Below are 20,229 nucleotides of genomic sequence, written 5' to 3' on the forward strand. Positions count from 1 at the left end.
ACAGTAACTATTAAACTTTGGCAATTAATTCAGTCCAAACTTCATTCAAACTTTGAGTTCTCTAAGAAACTCTGAGAAATTTTTTTTCTTAGCCAGGTATCTTCTGCCGTGTGTGTGTGTGTGTGTTCATACACTGCATAACACACACACACACAAACACACACACACACATATATACATATATACATACATATATGTACATATATGTGTGTGTATATATATGTTGTTGTTGTAAAGTTAATGTTTTTGTAATTGCATGCTGAAGTGTGATTTGAATGCCTTGTTTTTCTGATTGTATACTGATTTGTAATTGATTTTATGTCTCTCCAAAAGTCGCCTTAGCACTGCTGATTTTTGTGTACAGCCTTCAGGAAATTTTAAAGAATATTTATCAGCATTCTACTTTTTTCTTTTTTTTGTCTCCTTTTTTTTTTCCTCCTCTTTTCCTGCAGTGGCTTTGATGGCAGCTGGTCCAAGAGACCTCCATGTAAACATTGATGACGGCAGACAGCATCTTCTAGAAGCTCAGGTACTGGTACCAAGTCACTTGGTTTAGTAGGTTTAGGAACTGAAAGGGTTAGTACATTAGTCATTAATTACTCACCCTTGTGTCGTTCCAAACCCAACTTTCTTTCATCTTCAGAACACAAATGAGGATCTTTTTAATGAAATCTGAGAGCTTTCTGTCCTTCCCATTGGCAGCTATGCAACGACGACAGTAACGTTCATAAAGATATCGTTAAACTAATCCATGTGAATTAAGTGGTTTAGTCCAAATTTTCTAAAGAGACACACTCGATTTATATGCTGAACAGATTTAATTTAGGCTTTTATTCACACGAACATTCATCCGTTGCTTATTTACTTATCAACTTACACATCCGTTGTGGTAAACGGAAGCTCAAGGATGTTCACTTGACGCGCTGCGCGAGAACCAATTAGATTCATTCTCATGTGTCACGCAACACGTTTGAGCTTCTGTAAAAACCAATGAGGTATGTTCTCATGCGTCAAAGCAAGTATGGTTGAGCTTCTGTTTGTTCGCTGATCAATGTTTATATGGGAATAAAAGGGAATATTTGTTTATCATATAAACCGCTCCATTCATATGGATTAGTTTTACATCTCTTTATGAATTTCTTGAAGCGTCAAAATGGTAGTTGGTAGTCAAAAACTCTCCGATTTCACAAAAAAAGTTGTTTTATTTGTGTTTCGAAGTTGAAAGAAAGTCTGAAGGGTTTGAAACCACATGAGGGTAGGTAAATACTGATGTAATTTTCATTCATGGGTGAATTATCCCTTTTAGTCTCACCTTGTGAGAGAAAAACTATGTACCGTATTGTTCTGAATATAAGTCAATGTTTTTTTTTCTTAGAAATACATCTGAAAAAACAGGGTTGTCCTATATTCATAGTGTAGACCGGGGGTGCCGAACATCGGTCCTGGAGAGCCACTGTCCTGCAGAGCTTTTCTCCAACCTTGATAAAACTCACCTGCCTGTGGCTTTCTAGTAACCCTTAAGACCTTGATGGTCACCTGACCTTCAGGTGTGTTTGATTAGGGTTGGAGCAAAACTCTGCAGGACTGTGGCTCTCCAGGACCGACGTTCGCCACCCCTGGTGTTGACTTTTACATGTCTATAATACACCCGCAACAATAGGTGCCGGCAAATGCTCGTAAAACAAGTGTGCCAGCATACGGTGTGTCAATGAAATGTTAGAAGATCGCGAGTGCAAAAAGACCATCTTATAAAAACAAACAGTCAAAGATGGGACCAAAATTCCCTCGTACGTGACTTTAAAATGTAATGCGGTACCCCTGATTTCAACATTACTACAATAAGATTTCAGTAAGATTCTTACAATAAGATTTTTACTGTTAATGAAATTTTGGTAGGCTATATGGTTTTCACTATGAGATGGATAGCCTAATTGTTATATAATTCAGATGAGCTACAGGTTATTTTTATGGTATGCCAAAAAGTGTTTATTTTTAAATGTGATTGTTGGTACATTTTACCAGCATTTACCATACTTTCAATACAACAATTAAAATATGAGAGAAATTCAGTATGAAAATTATTTTCAAATAAAAGCTTTTTTTTATCAAAAATATTTATTTTTTCCAAAAAGTACATCTTGAAAAAGGCGGGGTATTTTCGGAACATAACGGTAATGGTGGTACACACATCTGTATGAATCTATTTTTAACTTTGTGAATTTCAGTATATGTATGGCATCTCAGCTGCTGTTGACAAAATGGGCACTGCTAGTCAACTTCAAGTATGTACAGTAATAAGGCACTTCAATCAAAATGCCTGAATTTTGTAATTAAATGTAATTCCGAGTGTGTGTGAAGTATGTAATTTCTGCATTAGCACTAACGGTACCAAACCGATGCCATTGTGGTTGAACCAGTGTTATGCCTGGCCTGGTCAGGCTGATCCCAGAACAGATTGCAATTCTGTTTGGTGCCACTAGAGGCACTGAAATTACATTCTTCAACACCAACACTTAAAGTCCCCCTGTAGTCAATTTTATCCCTTAAGTTTATGGGGTTCTATGAGTTCTATGAATATACAAATTGGCCCCGTCTCCACTCACTCACACCAGCTCAGAGATCCACTCATTGATGATCACACGTTAACGTGATTGGTTACAACATGTTTGTGGCATAGAGAACAGGTGATTTCAAACTGTTTTTGAGACTGTCTTTGGTTCACTGCAGTTTTGAGGAGAAAATACTCAACAGTGTTGACTGATGAATTTGCACATGGTTTGTCTTATTAAAAACATATAAACAACATTAAAAGCTTGATTTTCAACACAGGTGGACTTTAAGTTTACCTCCGCTCGGGCTGATTGTGTGAATCTTCTGTAGATAGAAATGGGTTAAATTGAGGGAATCTCTAATCAATATGTTGTGCTCATAATGATCAATCTAATTTCCCGTTCAGGTGATTTTGTACAGCTGACCTTCTATACATGAAATCCTACTAAATTACATTGAAGTGTGCTGTTTTTCACTTTCAGTTTCTCTACTGCCTTTCTGAATTCAACATTTAATTTTTTGTCTGCATTCATATTTGCTTGTCTGCATTCAATTAACCAAATTTATCCTATTGCTTAATTTAAAATTAACTCCCTTGTGTGTACTAAAGGTGTTTAATAATGGAAAGTATTAAATAAACTTGATCAGTGTATACATTTGTCAATTTGCTTTAAGTTTTTATTAAAGGTATTGCAGAGGATTTTCCTGAATTTTAGAAAAGAACCACCCTCTCCACTTTTTGAAAAAATGCACATGCGCAACACTCTACCTGCTCCCGAGAGGGAACGCCTATTAAACGTATGCACGAGCTAATCATAGCTTACATTAACTTTTACTAGCAGTGATTTTAAATGGATTTCTCCAAATAGCATGCCAAACTTTACCTGTCAAGAAACTTTGCGACTGAGGCATCAGTGGGAAGCCCAACCTGTGTTTTGAGCGCACGCCATCGTGTGCACGAGCACGTACGGCGGCTTACGTAAACATATCGCCAGAATGATTGACACTTAGGAGGACCAATAGTCTTGATGATCCACCCGGAAAAAGAAAATCCTCCGCTATACCTTTAAATTTACATTCAGCACTTGAAATTCTAGCATAAATTTTGTTCCTTTTTACTTATATTTGAGATAAAAACATTTCTTTTGAATCTTGTTACACTGATAAAGTTGCAATTAGACTGAAACCATATATCTATGTAAAAGGTTTTCCAAGCCTATTAATATTCCATCTTAACAAATCTTAACAATTTGTTTGTTTTTTTCTGTGTGTGTGTCTCTGCGCATTTCCTGGTGTTTCAACAGCGTGAGAAGGTGAGTTCTGTGACAAGTTTACACACTTTAAAATTAACGTAAGTTTAATAAGTTGATGATAATTTATCATCATATCTCTATTACCTCTATCATGACAATGAAATTAACTTTTTATTAACCTTACAGGAGAAAGAGACTGTTGATTGGTGGAGTAAGTTTTATGCTTCTGTTGGAGCGAGTGAGAAATGCCGCCCATACCTTGACAAAGGTTATGACACATTAGAAGTGAGTTCTGTCGAGCTAAACAATGCAGATATGAATATTTATTTAATGTTACATTTAATAAATTACTAAATATCTTTCTAGATTTAAGGTATGTTATTGCATAGACTAAGGCTTTGAAAGCACCACGAAAGTTGTGCTATTCTTCTCAAGCCGTACATTTGATGTGTGAGGAACAGATTTTTGTTAATATCTGGTCATATCATTCGATTTTTCGAAGGCGTTATTCACTGGAGATCATAACGTCCGCCCTAGCTTTCCTTAGTGCATTCATGAATGCTCATGAAGTACAGATGTCTGATTTGTGAACCAAATTTTTCTTTTGAATCTGATCTTTTGAATGAATGAGTTGGTTCAGTTCTCAAAACCTGGACTAATTAAGTTCACTGATTTAGTGATCTGGATGAGCGGTTAACAGCTCATTGGAGAAAAATATTTTCTGTGAATAACAACTGTTCCTTACACAAAGCTATTGCATGACTTTAGAATCCTTAGATCCGCAAAGGTTATTTTTACTGGAGTTCTTGTATTGTTTAGTACTTGTAACCATGTTCTTGTTTTGTTGGCTTTCATAGGTGTATGACTGTGAGCTTGAAAGTGTAAATGAATTCATGGGTCTTACCGATTTCTGCAAAACATTCAAATTGCAACGTGGGAAAAAAGAAAGTGACGATGATGATCCCGCTGTAGTTGGAGAATTCAAGGCAAGATGTTTTATTAATTTGATCTACAAATGAATGGATTTGGTACTATAACATGCTACAATGTTGTTGTTTTTTTGGAATATTCTGTATCAATTGGAAATGTCACATTATAGAATTAAAATGGTTTGAAAACAGCATTTCATGTTCTTAGTTGTGTACAATGTTATTAATCTTCAGTGTCACATTATCCTTCATAAATCATTCTAATATGCTGAGGCTAATTCTAATAATTCCAATTGATTGTTTTCAGGGCTCCTTTAAGGTCTACCCATTGCCAGATGATCCAGGGGTGGCTCCTCCGCCACGTCAGTTCAGAGAGCTGCCCGACAGCGTCTCTCAGGAGTGTGTGGTCAGAATCTACGTGGTTCAAGCCATCGACCTGCAACCCAAAGACAACAATGGCAAAGTACTTTTTATCGTTTAGCATTTTAGAAATCTAATTTTGAGTGTCAGTTACTCAATTTGTTGAATTCCTTCTAAGTAAAAAGAAAAAGCAACGTTCCTTTTCTTTTTCAGTGTGACCCATACATCAAAATCTCTTTGGGGAAAAAGTCTATTGATGACAGAGACAACTATGTGCCGTATTCACTCAACCCCGTGTTTGGCAGGTAATGAATGCCATAGATTTATTGAGAGTTTATCGTGCATTCAGACGAGGACTGACCTATAACCGTTTTCTGTTCTCTCAACAGAATGTTTGAAGTGACATGCTTCCTCCCACAAGACAAAGACCTGAAAATTGCCGTCTATGACTTTGATTTGCTCACCCATGATGAGAAAGTTGGGGAGACGGTGATTGACTTGGAAAACCGCTTCCTTTCTCACTTCGGTTCCTACTGTGGTTTACCCCAGACATACTGCATGTGAGACCCATACGATTTATTTAATGCAAACTTAGTATTTTCATTGAGGACAACAGTAAAGGCATTAGTTAACTAATGTATTATTCATTAAATAGTTCTGGATCAAACCAGTGGCGCGATCAGCTCAAACCATCTCAGATTCTTGAACATCATGCCCGTTTGAAAGGATTGAGTCAACCCAGGAGTGAAGACAATGGAAACACTTTATCCTTTGGTGGCCGATTGTATTGCCTCTCTGACTTTGGTGATTTTAAGAGCTATTTGTTCTTTTGAACACCATTATGATGGCTTGACAAACTGTTAATATATTATATTATAAAAGCTGTTTGAAAGTTCTAGTCAATGCTTTGTCAATCCAACATTCAAAGCTGTCTAGTTATACCTTATATGTATGCATTTCAGAAGCGAACAAGAAAATTCACGAACACCTGGGTCCGCCAAGTGAACGGATTGCTCTGCACGTCCTCAGAACTCAAGGCCTTGTTCCGGAGCATGTTGAAACCAGAACTCTTTTTAGTAGCTTCCAACCGACTCTTCCGCAGGTGTGAGGCTGCTTACTAGCTGGTTGTTCCTGTGATATACTTTATAGACCCCTTTTTGTTTGAAAGCAAGCTCAAAACACTGCTTTATCTGTTTTATAGGGAAAACTCCAGATGTGGGTTGACATTTTTCCCAAAGGCCTTGGGCCTCCTGGACCTCCTTTTGACATATCTCCACGCAAGGCAAAAAAGTGAGAAGAAATTGGTACTTTCAGTTCTACTTTTATGTTTATCGACGATAGACTCATGTTGAATCTTTTTATCAGATGCTTTCTGCGAGTCATCGTTTGGAACACGTCTGACGTCGTTTTGGATGAAACCAGCATTACTGGTGAAAATATGAGTGACGTCTATGTAAAGGGGTATGTAAAAAATCTTTGCTGTCTCTTAAAGGAGAACTCCGGTCAATTTTAACATTGAGCTAATTTTTTTGTAAATTTGGAGTGCTGTCAATACAGAGAACAACAACAAAAATCGGTGTTATCCTCTTTTTAAAATACCGTGTTATCCTCTTTTTAAAATTTGCACCCTGTTGACTTCAATGGGGCAAGTTTTAAACCTGCTTTTAGCCTCTTAACATCCTTGATGTGTCATTACAAGTGCCCAGCCATGTGAGTGATTCCTTCAGAGTGAACGCGGGTGAATCTGACTGCAATAGATGTGCAAGATATGAATAAAAATGATGTTATTTCAGCCAGCGCTCATACCTGTATTTACATCCTGTTTTTGGTCGAAGCCCACAGTAGTCGATTGTCGAGTTCGGGCGCATGATCGTACGTACTAAACCTATGCGCGTGAACTCGACAAACAGACAAAACTATTGTTTTGTTTTTGAGATTTAGGCTATTTTGCTTTCATAAAATGTGTTATTTCAGACTAGTGGAAAGAAAACACCCAAAATACACTGTAAAAGTGTGCTGTATTTATTTTATTTTTTTAACACTTTAAAAAAATATATATTGTCTTTTTTTTTTTTTTTTAATAGTCTTTGTCCGTAGATTTCAATAACAGTACATATTTTTAAAGACTGTTTTGTCAAAATGTGTTTTTCTCATACAGTGAGCCAGAAGTCTCCACATCACCATCTATATACTATAGTTTTTTTCAGAGGGGTTTGTTCATATATCATTCCCCTGATTTATTTAACATTTCTTTCCTAAAAACATGGTGTTTTTTTTTTGTTTTTTTTCAGCTGTTGACAGTATTTTCTGATTTATGGAATGATAAAAAGAGATATTAGAGTTAAAGGTTTTTAGGTAGGGGATTTTGTCAACAAAATTCTGTTATGGAAATGTATGTGAATGAGTTCATATTTATAAAGATAGTCTCATTTGTATATTCAAACACAATGTTTCAGAAAACAATTGTCTTTGTATTATGATTAATAGATATCATCATATTTCCTTGATTTGATAGGTTAAATTTCTAGCCTTATTCACTTGGTGTCTTGCTTTGAAGTGCCCCTATTATGCTATTTTAAAGATTCCTAATTTTGTTTGAGGTCTCCTACAATAGGTTTACATGCATCCAAGCTCAAAAAACACTTTAATTTTCTCAATATGCATTGCAGCATCACCTCTTTTCTCACAGTGCCTGAAATGGTTTGATCAAGGTTTCTGTCTCTCTAAATCCCTCCAATGCGAGAGCATACTCTGCTCTGATTGGTCAGATGGCCTAGTCTTTTGTGATTGGTCTATCATGTGTCAGAAACGAAAAGCACTTGAAAGCACTTCCTCAGCACTTGAAAAGCAGTGATATGAACAGAAACGATGGCGTTGGCTTTACAGTATCAACTCGAACCAGAGTCCTCATCCTTCGCAAGTGGATTTACTTTCGTAGCGCAGAACAGTGTCTTCTCAACATGAAACAAACTCTTCCAGGCCTCAGCTATAACTACAGTGTTTGAGGGCGTGTCAAAGTAGATGTTGTTCGCGGGCAGCCAATGAGGACCTTAGGCTGGCATAATGCAAATTTGTTACAAGCCTGAACCCTGCGTAGGTTCGAGCAGGAAGTAAGACTGGAATTGCTAATTACTTGTTTCAGGCATTTCAGAACCGATTCTGTCTTTTTGGAGACAAGAACTATCTACTCTTTGATATTTTGCAAAACCTTTTACATTAATAAACAGCTATGTTATTCACTACATGAAAGGTAATATCCAAAAAAGCATAATGGGGCACTTTAATGTGTTTTTTACGAAATACATTTCTTATTTTTCAATTCATTCATGCATTTGTGTCTTTAATTAGTTGGATGCCAGGTATGGAAGAAGATAAGCAAAAAACAGATGTCCATTATCGCTCTTTGGATGGCGATGGAAATTTCAACTGGAGATTTGTCTTTGGATTTGAATACCTGCCTGCGGAGCAGCTATGTCTTGTATCTAAAAAGGTAATTTAGATTGGCTGTTTAATATGTGTTATGAAAAGCACAAGGATGTATTAAAATGTTCTCTTTCTTTTACAATAAAAAAGGAGCATTTCTGGAACCTTGACAAATCAGAGTTTAGAATCCCACCCAAGCTGATTGTTCAAATATGGGATAATGACAAATTCTCACTGGATGATTACCTAGGTGAGATGTCTGTATGCAGCTCCTTTCTGAGCTTTTGGGAATTGTATTTTTCTTTACATTTTTGGGTCCTCTTGTGTATTATCTCGCTTGTGTTACAGGTGCTATTGAACTTGATCTGCACCACCTCATCAACCCTTCCAAAACACCAGAGAAATGTAACCTCAGCATGGTGCCGGATGGAACTACGCTTCCAAAATCAGACCAATTCAAGTCTCTTTTTGACCAGAAGACAGTTAGAGGATGGTGGCCATGCTACATGGATAAAGATGGGAAGAGGGAGCTTGGTGTAAGTACAGCTAATGCAAATAATCTTGTCTTTTTGTGTGTGTGTGTGTTCCTGTATGGTGCAGTATGACAGATTTTTCATGATCCAGTCAATTCCCAATGGATTAAATCCTCTTCCATATTTTAAAGTGTATGTTCACCAATTTCCAACCCACTTTGTATTGTTTCAATGTTGGTAGTATATGTAAATGAACAATGTTTACTTTTTCGTGTTACCTGGTCCGAGAAATTCACGTTTATTTGTAAGCAGATTTTTGACTTTTGACAACTCCAGGGCTTTCGTGAAAACTTCAGATTGTATTTAAGCATTTTTGTATCCCCGCCCACAGACAGATGGATCGTATGGGTATTAACAAAAGTTATTGTAAGAATAGGTTCATCACTGAAAAATGTTATCACACTTTGTCTACTCTTTACACAGCATTATGGTAAAATGGAACAATATGTCAACAGATTTTTGTTTTTGTTTCGGGGGGTTTGGCAGAAGCTGCTCCCTGTTCCTTTTCTTCCAAATGAACTGACAGAACAACCATTTCTTTCAGTTTTTCCCCCTCCATTTGACCTAAAACAGTGTGTTCAGAGTCATCCTGTTTGATATTGAGACTACAAGCACGGATGTCAGATTTTCCGTTGTGGCGTTCTCTCCATATTTATGATTCTTTGCAGCCTTTAATGCTCTGGATCCTTTACTGAAAACCAAAAATAACTCGCACCCGTTAAACATTTACTTTGGATACTTGCACCTTCCAACATTACAAGTCAACACCATTGTGATTGTGACTAAGTATTCCCTACTCAAGCAAGGCAGTATTTGACTCCTGTTCAATAGGAGCAGACCCATTGACTTCCATAGTATTTTTTTTTTCCTACTATGGAAGTCAATGGGGTCCATCAACTGTGTTCTTTTAATTGGGTCTTGTTTATATGTTGTTTCAGGGAAAGGTGGAGTTGACTTTGGAGATTGTGAATGAGAAGGAAGCGGATGAGAGACCTACTGGAAAAGGCAGAGATGAGCCCAATATGAATCCGAAACTGGATCCTCCAAAGTAATTGAGTTCTCGCTTTATATATGTTTATTGTTCTGTGTGTTAACAGAAGATGACCTCAAGATTTGTTTCTCTTTTAAACCTCTCAGGCGACCCGAAACCTCATTCTTTTGGTTCTCAAGTCCATGCAAGACGTGCAAGTTCATAGTGTGGCGAAAATTTAAGTGGATGTTCATTGGCCTGATTGTGCTAGTCCTGGTGCTATTATTCATTGGGATCTTGTTGTATTCATTACCAGTAAGGACTCACTTCATCAATCCTTATGTTCAGACTTTTCACTTAAGATGTACAATGCTAATTATTTTTTTTATTTTTTTTCAGAACTACATCTCCATGAAAATCGTCAAACCCTTCAATTGAGTGCAGGAGGAGTTCAACTTTTTGTTGTTTTATCCATGTAATGTATTTGGCATGATCAGGGTTTCACACAGTGAAAGCAGTTAACAGAAATGGTTCATACAGACCATCAATACAGTGTTCGTTTTGTTGTGGTTGTTCATTTTTCATGTGGTTGTTTAGGCATTTTCCATTAATCACTCTTTTGCACCATTATTACGTTTCATCATGAATTCACTTTTTTGTTCAGGTTTCACTGATGTTTGGAAACATTTGTACACAAACCATGAAGTGTTTTCTATTGTGAAAATCTTTTATTGTATTATATTCTCTGATCATTTTAAAGTTTATTGATTAAAAAAGTTATTAAATTGTTAAATAAAGACACAATATGTTTGTTTAAATTGTGTCCATTGGTTTTTGTGTAAATTTAAATTGTCCAAATGTTTCAAGTGTAAGTCTATTGGTCCTGATGCATGTATTCTGGGATTGCGATATGATCAAAGCTTAATGGAAAGAAATTCATAGAACTGTTCAGAAGATTATTGGTAAATCTTTTGCCTTGTCGGAGTAGCCGATTTACACCTTGACCATGGCCTAGAATGTGTGTTGCAGTTTTGTACCTATTTGACAAGGAAAAAATGTATACTTTTGTTATGGTCCACTCCTCATTTCCCTTCTGTTAATATTTGGTTGTCAAGTTGCATCCCTTTTACCATTTGAAAACTAACTTATGTTTTACACCAGAAGTCTAATAATTTCTGGCATATTTGGTCTCCTCTTTAAAATTTTCTTTGGATTGTATGTTGAATACCTTTTATCTCTTGATTTCTGTTCATTCTGGTCCTACCAACCTTTACTATACCTACCTATACAATATATTATTTGTGCTATGTCCCTGTTCAGGTTCTTGATTTTTAATATTAAAATCGTATAGTTAATATCTCACAAGTGCTCTTTTTCTATCATCTGTATGATTAAAAATGTGATGAGTTTATAAAACAAGTTAATGTTAAGGTACTTACATTTTAGACAATTTATTCAGCTAGTGATAAAACTGAAATTTTGATCTCATACATGATGATTACATGTTTTCCAAAAGTACTTTTCACTTCTTTAAGTATAAAACCATTTAAACGAGGAAAAATAAACTGAATGCACCATGAAATGCATATGACAGAGCACAGTACCCTAGAACAGTGCTTCTCAAACCTGTCCAGGGCCCAGCTGTTCAAAAAGGTTTGGAAATCCCATGTTTTGCTATCCAGGATCAGGTAATCCATCTTACTTTTGAGCAAAATAGGGATTGGATCACCCTGATTCAGATGCACACTTTTTCAGATTACCAAATCCGGATTATTAGCGCTCTAAAATAGATCAAATATCACTTTGTAGACTACTAGCTATAGTAGCTAGCTAAAAAATAAAATAATAAGTATAATAGTCAATGTGGGGTCACTTTAACTGTTTTTATTTGAAGAAACAATAAAATAATACAAACATCCCCTTCCTTTTTCACTTTAATTTCAACAGACCGTTCAGCTGACCCACAACAAATAAATACAAACAAATATACATTTTCCACAAATCCATTGGAACATGTGACTTAAATCATAAAGAGGATAAAAGGCCAATAGTTAACAAAATAATGTTTAGAGCTCTTCATTTAAAGAGAGTCCAGTGTTCCGAAGCTCTGATTTGGTTTGCAGTTGTTGGGTAAGAGTGATTTGTTCCTCTGCCAGATGAATCTGTATTTCTGCTCTTTCGGGTTCTCGTTTAACAAGTGATTTAGGCATCATCATCTTTGCTTGGGAAAGAACACTTCTGGCCTCTTTTCGGAGCTCCTGTGGCAATAACTACTGGATCTACCAGTGAGGATCCACCTGGTTCCTCAACAGGACTGAGATCCAGAATAAATGCTCCTGCAATAGGAACTGTGTCACTTTCTTTTTCAGTCGTGGACTCACCATCCCCAACAAAACCTTAAATCCATGCAGAGATTGCTAGTTTCTACCTCCAATGATGTCAAGAACCACATCTGTGTAATCACCTCTCCTTAAGGGCCTGTTTTGGTGCATTTTGTCCGTTGTTGCCCTGGCCTTCTTATCTTTCCATATATATTTCACTTGCTCTGTAGTTCTCTTCTGGCCACACACCATGACATTCACTTTTTGGGTGATCTCATCTCAAATATATTTTTGTTAGGCACTTCTCCACCCTTAGTAGAATTAAACTTCCTACTATTGAGGCATAACACCCTCCAGCAAGGCGTGGGTTTCTGCAACTGGGAATACTTTTGAGACCATGCGACCATCTCTTTGGTGTGGTGAATGTAGAGTTTATTGGCCTTGGTCATGATTGAGAGAAGTCAACACAAGCCTTGTCTGGGTGTGTTTGAAAAGACCAATCACACAGTCATCTTATTCAGCCTTTCTCAGAGGACTTACATGAGAGGCATTGACATGGCAGGCATTGTCCATCACCACCACCAGTTTGGAAGGAACGAATTTCATAAAAGAGTGTATGTTGACACCACTGGAGAAGTACACATCAGAGGAACTGTATGCTCACTTTTGCTTTGGGAATGCTGATATTACATTGCAGACCTTATCAGGCCAAAACTTCAACCTAGAACCCAAAGGAGTCTGTGGAAGAACAGGTCCTCATTGCTCTGTGCTTCTATGCAAAAATGGGACTTTCTACCAAGTTGTTGGTGACAATTTAGGAGTGAATAAATCAACTGTCAGTGATGTGATGAAATGTGTCAATCGCATTGGTGAGCCAAGTCATTCAATTTGTCTAATTTCCAAAGGATGGCCAGACTGCCCAGAGCAAGCACATGCTTTTTCAAGATTGTAATTAATATACTGTGACAAATGACAGTTAATATTTTTCTTTGCTATTGACATCTGTTTAGGGGATTATTTATATTTTGTATCTTTTATTCAGGGGTGCAGGTATATGACGTCACTTTTTAGGCCAATCGGCAGTTAGCATCACACTGGTTCCCTCGACAAGAACCCAGTAGGATTTTTCCATAAGCCTTTGGATTATCGCTTTACTTTTATCTTACTTTACGTTTATGATATGTACATGTTTTTTCCATCACGATAATTTTCACAGATGAACACAACTTTTATGAACTTTGAAGCTTAAATGCAGTCGTCAGAAGTAAAAAGCTAAAGGTAGGCTATAAACGAACTACACCACGGTCCCACAACTTCAACGTCACCACCACTAATATTCCGACAACTCTTTCAGTTTTTAATAAAACATTTTCCAAGAAAGTTTGTGTTAGAATAGTTTATAAGAGCACAATTATAAGCATTACCAGGCTGTAAAAGCAGATTGAGCTGACGTTCGGCATGATGCTGTTTAATCTCCCCGACAGACTCTGTAGTCTAAATTAAGACAATTGTTAGCATTAGCAACCGCCTTTTTTCAGACACGTAACAACTTGTAAAAATCACAAGTGGGGTAATACTGATGTATCATATAATAAAATGTTAAAGTATCTTGATCTTATGTTCACCACAGACCTTATTTCAGCCATTTAACCATAATCCCATACAAAAACAAAAAAAAACATTGACTTTGGGACGATGGAATCGGAAGTGCTAAAATGCTAACTCGCTTCCGCGTTTTGGCCTATAAAGTGATGTCATACCTGCACCACTCTATTGGTAGCCCATTGTGTACTTTATACTTAAGCACTATAAAGGTTAAACTAATCAAGAGGAAAATAAAAAGTATACACAATTACAAATTGTGTATTTTCGACTAATTTTAAAGTTTTATTACATTACATATTACATTACTTATTTTTGTGGTTGAAATCCACGCTTCTGGTGGGATCAGTATAATCTAGATTTTATTTTTTTTGTATTTTTTTTTTGATCAAGGGTCTCCCAATCTTGCTACAAAAAAACACACAAAAAAACACAAACTGGCCATACAATCCAGATCAAAACCAAGATTGGATTTTGTGATCTATTCCGATTTCAGAATACTTTTTTCTTTTGAACAACCTATGTTCAAGATTTGATCCAATCCGATTAGTTTTGAACAACTGGCCCCAGGTGCATCAGAGCAGGTTTCTCTTAATTTTGATATTTACTTAATTTGTAATTAAAAAAACGTAAAAAAAAAAAAGAACAGTACAAGCCCTCCTTAAGGGAAATGCAGGGGGAAAATATACAAGTGGGTGTTAATATCTCATTATAAAATATGCTACAATTATGACCAAAGTATAGTAAAATGAAAATAAATTCCATAAATCAAAAATAATGGATATGTCATAATATAGGCTATAAAATTAAAAATAAAGGCACTGTTTAAATAAAACTTTATATTAAATATATTACAATGAATAAATATTATTATTAATTACAAATAAATAAATAAAGTAAAACAAGGTAATAATGCTTGGCGGATATGACGTCGTTTCTCAAGGTCAAGTGCGTGACGTAATATTTAAATAGCCACCTGAGGCGTGATTAGAGAAACGACTCGACAGTTAACGCCGTAACATCATACTATAATGTGAAGCGAAGACGATCTAACGTTCAGTGCTTAACTACAGTTCAGTTCTTATAGCTCTGAGAGAAAAATAACGACGTTTGAGCAGGTAAATTACTTTAAGTTCTGTTTGAGCTGCTAACTGGCTAGTCAACTCAGACAGGTGCTGTTGATTCAATATTTACCTTAACGTTACCCAAAACTAGTTTAACGTTACCCTTTTCCGTTATAGGAAAGTATACATTTTCTCCATGGCGTTTGGTACGTTTATTGTGCGGTTTAATGAATCATCAGTGTGTGAAATGCTGTGTTTTATTTAATGTTGGATGATCAATTGTTTGTCGTGTTTGTATTTCGCGGCGGTAGGCCGATGCTCTTCTCATTGGTTCGTTCAGCCGCTTTCCCTTGATGATGCGATATTTGAGCTGCTCCGGCTCAGGCTGCCACATATGGATTATAACGGTATAACGGTGAAACTGGTGCTTTTTCGTCTGTTGAAGGCTGGGATTTTTGAGGTTGGAGGACTCAAGACCTGTCCGAGTAGCAGTAAGTCTCTGTTTCTCCATAAATGAAGCGAAGAGAAGACGCTGCATTTGTATGAGACCGCGTATTATCATGAAACCTGCTTTGGGAATAATACAACACACTGCTGGGCGATTGACTGCACATTCGCTTAAAATATTTAGCGTTGTTTTTTCATATTTGAAAATATTTTTTTCATATTTGTATAGCTTAAATGTATCCACACTGCATCCACAAAACAGTATGCTTATTGCAATTTCACTGTAGTAACGTTACATGAGAGATTGTGTCTGTCGTTGTACACACACCCTCCTTTCATCCACAAGCTAAGACTTACACTTGTGTTGGATTTTTTTTTTTTTTTTTTTTTTTTTGGAGAGAGATGTGGTGTTATTATAATATAAATTTATAAATAGCTTGTCTTTAATTCTTGTGTTGTGAAAATCAGACACTCATTTATAGGTTAGACCTGTCTGTCATTTCTTGTCCTGTTTGTCTCTTTGTCTAAAGACTTGATATTGTATTTCTGCTCTAATTAGTTGGACCAAGTCTATCTGTACTTGCTTTAGATAATTATAATACAACAACATCGGCCTGTATTCTGTTTGTATTTTTAATGCATTACATTGCAATTAGTTTTATGCATGAGAGTCCAAGATATACTGTTTTCTTGGTGTAATTGTTCTTCCAAAAAGGGCCAGTGAGCTCTCTGGTGTGTGTGAAACCTAATGCGTCACTAAAAGGAGAAGTTTGCCAATTTTTAACCAGCTCTGTATTGTTACAGTGTCAGTAGTAAATGAACAAGAAGCATTGTGTTTCTCCATGTTACCTGCATGCAGATGTTTATTGTCAGCAAATGTGATATACATTTGGATTTTTTTCTCACACACACACACACACACACACACACACACACACACACACACACACACACACACACACACACACACACACACACACACACACACACACAGTATAGTGATGAGTAGTAAATAATTATGTGATCAGGATTATGTAATCAGATTCTTAAAATTAAATACTTGTAATTGGATTATATTACTTTTAAAATACTCCTAATCAGAATACTTTTTCCCCCAATTGATTACATGATTGTTATATTCACAAAATGGCTGTCAATTATTCATAATTCAATGATTCTCCCTAATTCTCCTAATTTCATCTTAAATTTAACTTTCTAAAAAATCCTATTGCTTATATATTTTCGTGAAGTCTTCAGTTTTGTTTTCAGTGTCATTTTTGCAGGAATGCTTAGTCATAGATGCTCATTCCACTCTCTCTGTCTGTGTAAGAGTGTGTGGGAGTCAGATGCTGAAACATCATTCTGGATGTTTGTTTTACATTGTGGTTGAAATGGATGTTATCCAACACGTAAAAATAGGCGTGTTAAGCCGGGCGTACACGGTATGATTTTTGCTGTTGTATGAGCTTGCAGGCTTTTTTTTTTTTTTCTTTTTTTTTTAAAAAGGGCCCAAGCCCTAAGTGGCAAAGGGCACTATTGTTTTGTTTTTGTAACTTTTGAAACCTTGTATATACTTAGGAATCGTGTGGAAGGGTGCTGTAACTTCTGCATACATTGATTTTGATGAAACTTCTGCTGTGTGTTTGTTGTAGGAGGCCGATCACAAAGATTTGACCATTGTGAGTCCAAAAAAATTCAAATAACTCAAGTCAACCACTAGCTTGCCAGAGTAGATGGTATTCCTCGCCGCTTATGCTGGTCCCCCTCCTCCCGAGTGTGAGCACTCCGACCGGTCCATACAGCATAAGCGGCGAGGAATACCATCTACTCTGGCAAGCATACTAGTATGTGGTTATCATGGGACTTCTACTTGTGTGCTGATCTTGTGACTCTATTAGGTGTATATTTGCCAGAGTTTACAACTGAAGATTGTGTTTGGATGAACACCGAAATGTCTTGTTAATTTGTTTTTATCTAGTCCAGTAACTTTTAATAAACTTGTTTTAACATTTTATCACCTGGATGTTTTAGACGTCATTAATCTACATAGACTATTGTGAGTCAAAGTCATGGCGCCACCAACTGGCTGCACGAAGTGTCACTTTAAAAATGCTTTGAAATCGGCCTCTTATTTTTACCTGCTTTGCTTCAAACTTCATCAGAATAATGTCAAGACAACGCAGATGTACACCTGTGAAAGGATTCTTAATATCTTGAATGCTATTGCCATGGCAATGTGTCAAACTTTAATGTTCTTTTTAGTTGTTTGTTTTTGAGACTCTTAGCATGCTTCAAATTGCATGAATCTTGCCAATAGCAGAGTATGTGAGCGTATGGTATCGCTCACTGATATCAGAAACACCGCTCCGAGGAAATTGCGAATAAAGTATTAAGTATGCTTTGAAATCTCGCAAAAGTTCTGCTCATAATATATATATGCATATTAAATCCAAAAAATAAGCAATACTAGGAGAATAGTTTGTGGTTTATTGGATAGTGTGCAAACTTTTCCTTTGACATGCTAAGCTTATTACATGGTTATCAGCATTAAAAGTTAAGTCCTTGCCTTTTTTTGCAGTGCACATTTTGTTTGGAAAGAAGAAAATAACTCTTTTCATCAATTATTTACAGGTCGCTACATTATTTACAGATTTCTGCTAATTCGAAATCAAATACAGACAGCACTGTAAGATTACATTTGTTTGAATGCAATTTATTTGTGAGAGAGCAATTGCGTGTGAATAAGTGTTACCTGTTTAAAATGTGCTTTCACCCAATCTCATAAAAGACCGTATCTATAGCACGAAATTTATTTCTTGTACCATTTTTTTTTTCCGCCAAAAATATTTTTTTGCGCGCCTACGCAGTTTGCGCATGCATATTATACGCACTTTATGGCGTGTAATACACACGGACTCCACACCCCTAATTCTACCCAAGGGGTTTAGTGCTTATCATTTGCACGCAAAAACAGTTTTCGGCATATAAATGGCACAAGAAATAAAATTTGTGCTATATATGTGCACTTTCGTGAGATCGTGTTACAACATCATATTCAGTAGGCTTGAGAACTATAACCTATCGCAGCCACTCATGTCCATCGGCGTCATCATAACCTTCAAATTTTTTCGGATTTGAGTGATCCATCTGTATCATGCTAGCTAAATGTGTTTAACGTGTGAATCCTTACTAAAAATGCAGTTCTATAATGGGCCGTTGGCATGAATTGTACTCGTGATGGAGCAGTAGTGGAGCGCTCTCTTTTTAAAAATCTGCTCGCTCCGCACTCCATTCAAAATCACACCACTCCGCTCCCACTCCACTCCGCTCACATACTCTGGCCAATAGACATGGGCAAAGCCTTAGAAATGGGTGCGGTGGAGGGGCTCAGTAGTGCCATCTTTTGACTAAAGTGGGCGGTTAGTTTAACTGCAGTCACTTCTGTACATATGATCTCTTGGTGGTTTAGACCAGAGGTCTTCAATCCTGCTCCTGGAGGGCCACTGTCCTGCAAAGTTTAGTTCCAACCCTAATCAAACACACCTGAATCAGCTCATCAAGCTCTTCAGAATTGCTTGATTATTCAAAGGCAGGTGTGCTGAAGCAGGTTGGAACTAAACTCTGCTGGACAGTGGCCCTCCAGGAGCAGGATTGAAGACCTCTGCTTTAGAGTTTAACCCTATCATTGCTGTGTGGTTTTGCCTGCATTACAGGATAAGAAATATCTTAGGACTCCGTTTCGATCAGTTTTAATGGCAGAATTAACGCATAGAATCAGTTTATTTTTGGTGCACTGACAACATGGTTTAATAAGGTTTTAAAATAAAGAAATACTTACAAAATTTTTAGCTGCAAATAACTTCACACTCATTTGAAAGTGACCTAACAGCCTATGACATGAAATTCATCAATTTAAATGGTCTTATGGATGTGGCTGTTGTGGTTCATAGTCATAGTGGCACCAGCTAATGTGGTATATTCAAATGACTTTGTAGTCATTATATATTTACCCAGTGTAAATTCTTATTGCACGCCATGCCCAGTTGTCATAAATGTATATATTATTATTTTATTTTTTTTGGGAGAAATTGTGTGGAAATCGTTGATGCTCTTATGGTCGCAACTCGCGACTCTTGTTGTATGAGAGGAATTAGAAGCTGAGCAGAGTATCTTATGAGCCCCTCTCGACCTCCCGATACATTTTAAAGCTGTTCAGAGTCAGTTTGATTTTGATCAGTGTATAGGCTGTCACCTATTTCCAAATCAAACACAACTACGTCACACATGCTAGATCAATGAATATTAAAGCCCAGTGGCTGTCACACTCAATAAACTCTCATTATTGTTGAAAGGAATTGCTGTGCTGTTCTCTGCTTTTCATCAAATAATTTGCGCACTTCTTTTTTTTTTTCTTTTTTTTTCTATCCTAAGCTATAGAGCAACACGCTCCAGTCTTCGTGTTTAGCACGAAAGCTCGGCTAGCCGTACAGTACAGTTCTGCAGTGTACCAACTGTTTTGACAATTATCAGGTTAACTGACTCGTAACGTGTGCGATGGTGCACAACCTACCAAATGTCTGAACACAGTGTACGCCCGCCTTTAAGGTCTTTCCAATTTGTTTCCTATGATTGGTCAGGTTTTTTTTTTCTCTCGAACGACTGGTCTAACTTATTTACCTATTGAATGATTTCTTTTCTCAGATTGTATATCCAAAAAACATCACCCTAGTTTCAAACCATTTCAATTGAGGAAACATTTTTATTTAAAAAAAAGAGG

General features: G+C 36.7%; 2 protein-coding genes across 6 annotated transcripts in view; both read left to right on the forward strand.

Moving 5' to 3' along the window:
• The window catches only part of myof (myoferlin), a 34,997-nt gene extending 24,020 nt beyond the window's left edge, over positions 1-10,977 (forward strand). Inside the window, exons 38-54 of the mRNA XM_079851710.1 lie at positions 453-529; positions 2,226-2,291; positions 3,990-4,088; positions 4,661-4,789; positions 5,040-5,195; positions 5,306-5,397; positions 5,482-5,652; positions 5,748-5,896; positions 6,055-6,194; positions 6,294-6,382; positions 6,458-6,553; positions 8,441-8,582; positions 8,666-8,765; positions 8,864-9,051; positions 9,987-10,096; positions 10,186-10,333; positions 10,418-10,977. Of these exons, the coding sequence (XP_079707836.1) occupies positions 453-529; positions 2,226-2,291; positions 3,990-4,088; positions 4,661-4,789; positions 5,040-5,195; positions 5,306-5,397; positions 5,482-5,652; positions 5,748-5,896; positions 6,055-6,194; positions 6,294-6,382; positions 6,458-6,553; positions 8,441-8,582; positions 8,666-8,765; positions 8,864-9,051; positions 9,987-10,096; positions 10,186-10,333; positions 10,418-10,456 (1,991 nt within the window). The 3' untranslated portion in view covers positions 10,457-10,977. The remainder of the gene's footprint in view (positions 1-452; positions 530-2,225; positions 2,292-3,989; positions 4,089-4,660; positions 4,790-5,039; positions 5,196-5,305; positions 5,398-5,481; positions 5,653-5,747; positions 5,897-6,054; positions 6,195-6,293; positions 6,383-6,457; positions 6,554-8,440; positions 8,583-8,665; positions 8,766-8,863; positions 9,052-9,986; positions 10,097-10,185; positions 10,334-10,417) is intronic.
• Positions 10,978-14,929: 3,952 nt separating this feature from the next.
• Positions 14,930-20,229, forward strand: part of sun1a (Sad1 and UNC84 domain containing 1a) — a 31,225-nt gene continuing 25,925 nt past the window's right edge. For 4 of the 5 annotated variants that reach the window (XM_079852194.1, XM_079852196.1, XM_079852197.1 and 1 more), the window contains exon 1: positions 14,930-15,059. The gene's annotated coding sequence lies outside the window, so the exon portion shown is untranslated. Of the gene's footprint in view, positions 15,060-15,379; positions 15,491-20,229 lie in introns of those variants that run through there. The other variant, XM_079852195.1, reaches the window with a different exon arrangement.

Source organism: Squalius cephalus (genome assembly GCF_949319135.1).
Source record: "Squalius cephalus genome assembly, chromosome: 19".
In the NCBI taxonomy this organism is placed as follows: Eukaryota; Metazoa; Chordata; class Actinopteri; order Cypriniformes; family Leuciscidae; genus Squalius; species Squalius cephalus.